General features: G+C 64.5%; 1 protein-coding gene across 1 annotated transcript; it reads left to right on the top strand.

Moving 5' to 3' along the window:
* Window positions 1-377: 377 nt before the first annotated feature.
* Window positions 378-2,514, top strand: LOC136368299 (WAP four-disulfide core domain protein 2-like). The gene is made up of 4 exons (XM_066330433.1): window positions 378-672; window positions 934-1,068; window positions 2,091-2,243; window positions 2,332-2,514. Exons 1-3 carry the CDS (start codon window positions 378-380, stop codon window positions 2,240-2,242), a joined length of 582 nt encoding a protein of 193 aa, XP_066186530.1. The 3' UTR covers window position 2,243; window positions 2,332-2,514.
* Window positions 2,515-6,312: the final 3,798 nt, after the last annotated feature.

Here is a 6,312-nt window from a genome sequence, read left to right as displayed (position 1 = left end):
GAGGAGAACAGTGGCTGGAACAGGAGCAGGAGCTATTCGAGCAGCAGTAGAGCTGAGCCACAACCCTGTCTGCACTGCTTTTTCCTCCCGGCCTCGGGGCATCAGCGACCCGGGCCATGGGCTCCATTCAATCTCATGACTGTAGCCGGGGCAGTGCAGGGTGAGTCTGACCAGGGACGGGTCATGCCCCGTCCCCGGTGCACTTGCGCCTGCCTCACTCCCTGCGAGCGGCACCCCTTCATCCCCGCGGCCGCTCGGCACGCAGGGCATGGCGACCCAGCGCCAGGTGGGCTCAGCGCGGGGCTGTCCGGGGTCCGGCGTGCTGGGGCCGTGCCCAGGGGCGCTTGGCTGCTGTTCCTGCCCGGCGAGTTCTCGGCATGGCCGCCCAGTCTCCTCGAGGCTCCCCCTCCCTGGTCGGCAGCCAGCAGCAGCAGATACCTGATACTCGGGTTGTGCAAGCGCGAAGGGGGAGCCTGGCCCTGCCCGGCCCTTGGGAACCACCCGGAAGGCCGAGCCCGCCGGCCCCACCTGGAGAGCAGCTTAAAGGCCGGCCGGGCGGCCACAGCGCAGCCGGTTCCTGCACCATGCCCGCGGCCCGCAGCGTCCTCATCTTGGCGGGGTTCCTGGCTCTCTGGGCAGAGCTGCCGGCAGCATCCGCCCAGAATGACACCAGTGAGTATGAGCGCATGGCCCAGCACGGCTCGTCAGGGCACGCCCGGCGAGCGGCCAGCATCCCTCCCTCCCTCCCAGCCCCAAGGCAGGCGGCGTGGGGGCCGGGGCGAGCACCGGGCTGTGGCCGGCGCGGCTGGGCTCGGCAGCATCCCTGGACCCAGCCCTGGGGCCGGGGCAGCATCCCCCGGAAAGGGACGCAGCCCTCGCCCTGCCCGGCGCCGGCCGCCCCGCGCCTGCCCACGCCCCACCTTTGCCTTGCAGCAAAAGCCGGCGTGTGCCCGAGCCCGGCGACGGATGCGGTGAACTGCACGGTGGGGTGCCAGTCCGATGGCGACTGCGAGAGCACCCTCAAGTGCTGCCCGGCAGCCTGCGGCAAGGCCTGCCAGAAGCCTGACGGTAACACTCCCTCCTGCTGCTGGCCGGGCTGCCCAGGGTCGGTGCCGCTGCCACGAGCCGACAGCCCGTCCCAGCCGGCAGTACTGGTGCTCCAGGGTGCAGTGGTGGCCGCGGGCCTGGGTGCCCGGTCTGTGTCCAGCTGCGGCACGGGGACTGGGGGCTGCATGGAAGGCCAGCAGGCTCGGGGTGTGCTCCTGCTGGGCCACGCTCACACCTTCCCCCTCTCAGCAGTGCAGGGGCTGAGTGAACACCCCCAAATGATGCTGAGGCTCGGGTGGAGGGTGGGGTCTGCGCCGTTCTCCATTGCAGCCCTTGTTTCCTGCTCAGCCTTGTGGGCAGCTGCCAGCCCAGGATGTGGGCACCGCTCTGTGCTGAGCACACTCGCCACAATAGTCCTTCTGGACAGTGACCCAAGGAGATGGGTGCAGGAATGCACATCCGCAGACAGATGGATGGAGGCCCCAGTGCCTCCATGGCTGCCTGCAGGACAGCGCTGGCTTGGTTGCACCAGAGTGGAGGGCAGCATGGTGCAGATCCAGAGCTCGGTGACAGTGGCAGGCAGTGGGACAGTGGGGCAGGGGCTCCACACTGCCAGGCAAAGGCTGTCTGGGGCACATGTGATCCTGGCTGAGGCCTAGGCTGCGCCTCCATGCCTAGAACAAACAGCCAGGGCCATCCATGGCAGTTGTAGAGGACAGCAGAGCCAAGGCTTCCATCATGTCTGCATGTTGCAGCTGTGCATCCTGTGCCAGCCATGTGTCCCTGAGTGGGAACACTGGGCATAGGGACCATTGGGGACCACTGTGCCATGTGGCCTCCCTGACGTGTCCCCATCAGGTCCAGCTGGCAAGGAGCACCAACAAACAGAGCTATGGGATGGAGGAAATGCCGAGTACCATGGGGGTCCCTCCTCCATGGCAGATAGGGGCCAGGGCCGTGCCCACAGCTTTGGGAGCTGCAGGGTGGGCCCTGCCCCCCATGCCAGGGCCAGCAGGTCTCAGCCATGTTCCTTTGCCTTTCAGAGAAGCCTGGCACCTGCCCCCCTGTCAACCCAGGCATCCCTATGCTGGGCATCTGCACCAACCAGTGCAAGACCGATGCCAACTGCTCCGGGATCCAGAAGTGTTGCAGAAATGGCTGCGGCAAGGTCTCCTGTGTGACACCCATCCACTGAGGTCAGTTGGGTGCATTCTAGCCCAAGGGATCCCACCCTGGCACAGCACCTGTGCACCCATCCCACTCACAGCCTCTGCTCCTTTGCAGGTGCAGCCTCCTCCTGCCAGCCCAGCCACAGGGAAGCTGCTGCCTGATGCCCATCCCACATGTCCTGGTCCTGGCCCTGCACCGTCCCCCAGGCTTGGAGCCTTCAGCCTCAGTCTTCTCCCTGGGGTTCTCTGCTCGGGGCAAGCCCCCTGCACTCTCACCAATAAAGCAGTTTCTCCCTGTCATGCTGTGGCTGCCTCTCCATCCCACTCTGTTCCATGCTGTGGCCACCTCTCCATCATGAGCCGTGGCTGCCTCTCCATCCCATGCCAGGGATGCCTGGAAGGGCTTCACACAAGCAGCAGCATCGACTGACTCTGTGATGCCTCCAAGGGTCCCCAGCCTGTGCCCTGCCTGGGGCTGTCACATGGGTCCATGGTTCCAGCTGTCCCTGCCCTCTGGCTCCTCCACCTTGGGTCCTCCACCATGCTCAGAGCACAGCTGTCGAGGTGCAGCTGTGTCTGTGTCCCATCAGAGCAGAGATGTTCTCTGCTCCCTGCTCTGCAATGGCCAGGGGACAAACAGCCTGCAATGTGTGCCCATACACCAGCATCACCCAAACTCCTCCTGACCTTTACCCTCCCAGCCTGGCCATGGCACCTTGCCCACAGCAGAAGGCTGAAGGAGCTTTCAGCAGCACAACCCACATGCCCCAGTCCCATGCCTGCCCCTGCCACATCCCTCTCCACCTCCTCAAAGCTGGGCTCCTGCTCCTGTCCTGCCTTCCCCTGGCACTTCGTGCTCTCCACAGGTCTCCAGGGGCCCTGTGTCCTTCCATACCTGCCTGCTCTTGCTCCCAGCCCCTGGGGTCAGAGCATGTCCCTCCTGCCTGAGAGGGACTGGCACCCGCAGAGCCCCCACCCTTGGCAGGGGACAGAGCAGAGCCATCCCCTGGGACTGAGTGAGGTCCCCACCTTGCCCAGCACTGCCCAGTGTCTGGTGCTAGTTCCCCCTCTCTCTGTGGTGCAGGTGCAGGCTGTGCCAGCACCACAGCTCCACAGTAGCTCTCCTTGCTCCATGTGTGCCAGGAAGGAGCCAGTGGACACTGAAGACTGGAACAAGACCCTTCTCCTGTGTCCATTCATGTTCACAGTGGTGTGGCTCTGGGAGTGCTGCTCAACCCTTGGCCTAGCTCCTCACAGGTCACCAGCGACCTGGAAAGGGAGCTGTGGATGTGCCAGCCATGGGCCATGAGCCCAGCACTGCCCTGAGAATCTCCCCCAAGCTGAATTGTTCATGCCCAGCACTCCCACAGTCCCGAAACTGTGCGGCCATGAGAAGGAGCAGCTTGGCTTGGCCAGCCCCCACTCCAGCAGGGTTTAAATCCCAGCCCATTGCCCAGAAGCACATCGATTGCAGCACAATGCTGGGCCACGGCACCCTTCTTCTGGTGCTCCTGGCACTGCTCACCCTGGCCCAGCAGCACAGCCCCAGTGACCTGGGCACTGCCCTCGCCTTCACTGCATCCCCACGCCGGGCTCTGCAGGGACACTGGACCCCCACGGCCCCGCCTGCCCCCCCCAAAGGGGGTGAGTGCCCGGTGGGGGCGAGCAGGGCCCCTTGGCCCCCCAGACTGTACTGCCTCTCCGACCATGGCTGCCCTGCTGCTGAGAAGTGCTGCCAGATTGGGAAGGTCTGGACCTGCCTCCTGCCCACCACAGGTACTGCCACTCACTCCAAGGGATGCCAGCGCGAGGATCGGGCAAGGGGTGGGATGTGAGCTGGTGCCTGTGTTGGTGTCCCTGGAGCAAGCCCTGCTCCCGGGGACACAGCTGCATGGAGCATCTCCCTCTGCAGAGAGCCCGGGATACTGCCCCCGTGCTGGCAGTGCCATCGGGCCAAGCTGTGGGACAAGATGTCACAACGACACCACGTGCAGCCCAGGGGAGAAGTGCTGCACCCGCGGCTGCTGCACCCGCTGCGTGCTTGCTGAGCCAGGTGAGGTGTCCTGGAGATCCCAGTGCCAGGCTGAGGATGCCCTGGGGCAGCCCCTGGGGTCTGCAGTCCCCATTGAAGTGTAGGGGAGTCACGAGCAGTGGGGCTAGGCTGGCTGCCTGCCAAACCCTGAGCTTCCCTCCAGCCAAACCTGGGTTCTGCCCTCGGAAGCGTGCCCAGAAGAGAGCTGCTGCCTGCCCCAACCACTGCACCGATGACCGGGACTGCCCTGGGGAACACAAGTGCTGCTTCTCCGGCTGTGGATTGGCCTGCACCCCTCCAGACACAGGTACAGCCATGCCAGCCCTCTCTGATCCCCATGTGCAGCCCACCATGGCACTGGTGCTAGCCCAGCTGCCCCCTGGCAGAGCCCAGCATGTGCCCAGCTATACTGCTGGACAAGCCACAGCAGCTGTGCCTAGCCAAGTGTGCTGCTGCTGCCATCCTTCCAGGCTCCAAGGAGTGTGTGCCACTGGCTGCAGTGCCACACACCTCCCCTGAGCACAGCCCCAGCCCCCAGGAGCCCCTTGCCAAGAGCTGGCCCTCAGGGTGCTGTGGGAAGGGATCCCCCTGCCCAGCTCCTCCCTGATGGGTGGGAGATGGCTCTGAGTGCATGAAAGGCTGAACCCCCCCCCGACCCTCCCTCCTGTACTCCCCTCAGAACCACATGCTGCTGCAACCAGAGAAAGAGTTTTCCTTCACCACTCCAGCTACCAGCTGGCACCCCATATTGAGCTGTGACTGGTCTCACTGGGTGAGACTGGTATGGGTATGAGGCTGGTGACTGAGGTCATTATGGTGCTCTGGGAAGGAAGATGGAGGTGCAGGACAGGGACAGGATGGAGACAGAGGACAGGAGCGGGACTGGGGACAGCATCCCAGCACAGCTGCATTCCTCACTGTCACCAGGGAGCCACCGTGCTGCAGCGAAGCCTGGCATGTGCCCCATGGTGCTGCGGGGCTCCTTGGGGCCCTGCCTGGAGCAGTGTGACACCGACAGTGACTGCACTGGGGACGACAAGTGCTGCACCACCGGCTGTGGCCACATCTGCAAACCACCCACCAAGGGTAAACCACCAGCACCCTGCGGGGCCGAGACCTCCTGTGCCACCTCCCTACCTGTCACCGTGACCCTCCCAGGGGCAAAGGGAAGCTGGGGACTGAGCTGCTGTCCAATGGGGCAGGAGCTCAGTGAGGAGCTCGCTCCTGCAGGCAGGGCAGCTCCCTGCTGCTCAGGAGGGGTGCCCTGAGCCCCCACCCTTTTCTCTCTCTGCATGTGCCAGCGTGGCAAGGTCTCTGTGCCCCTGCAGCACAGGGTGATCGGGCAGCCAAGTGCCTCCTCCTGTGCCTGCAGGGCAAGGACTGTCCCCTTGGCTATAAGTGCTGCCTGCAGGGCTGCAGCCGCGTCTGGATCCACCCACCGTGGGGCATGTCCCCTCCAGCCTGCTGCCTCCTGGGTCCAGCCTGGAGGGGACAGAGGGGCGCCCAGGGTGGGAGCACCACAGGGCCCCCCATCCCTCAGAGAAGGAGCACTGAGGCGTTCTCACTGACCACCTCACTTGCCTCTTCCAGGTACAGTGTAGTCATGGCCAGGAAGGGCTGCACCAGGAGCTGCCATTTCAGGGTCATCCCCCACCCCACTGCCATTGCACCCATGGGCTGAGCAGAGGTGCTGCTGGACCCCACACCTGTCCCTGTACTGGACCCTCGGCACCAGCAGGATGGCACCAGCATTGGCTCCAGTGCTTCTGGTCAAGGTCCCTGGTACCCCCCAACTGTACCATTAAAGGCTGCATGCTCCCTGCACTACCCCAGGCCAAGATTCCTAGCGACCCTGCATGAAGCAAAACCTTGCACCGACAATGGCCCCAGCTGCTCCACAGCACTGAGACAGAATAAACCATGCCACAGCCACCTCTGCTCTGGGTCACCATCCCTGTTCTGTGCTCTGGTTCCCAGAGGAGCTGGCAGCCTGGGCTGCATGCAGGCAGCGAGGTGCAGGCAGCCATCCCTGCACACAGGCACTTCCCCAGGGCAGGGAGAAGG

The sequence above is a fragment of the Sylvia atricapilla genome, chromosome 16, assembly GCF_009819655.1.
Source record: "Sylvia atricapilla isolate bSylAtr1 chromosome 16, bSylAtr1.pri, whole genome shotgun sequence".
In the NCBI taxonomy this organism is placed as follows: Eukaryota; Metazoa; Chordata; class Aves; order Passeriformes; family Sylviidae; genus Sylvia; species Sylvia atricapilla.
This window is presented reverse-complemented; position numbering and strand designations above follow the sequence as displayed.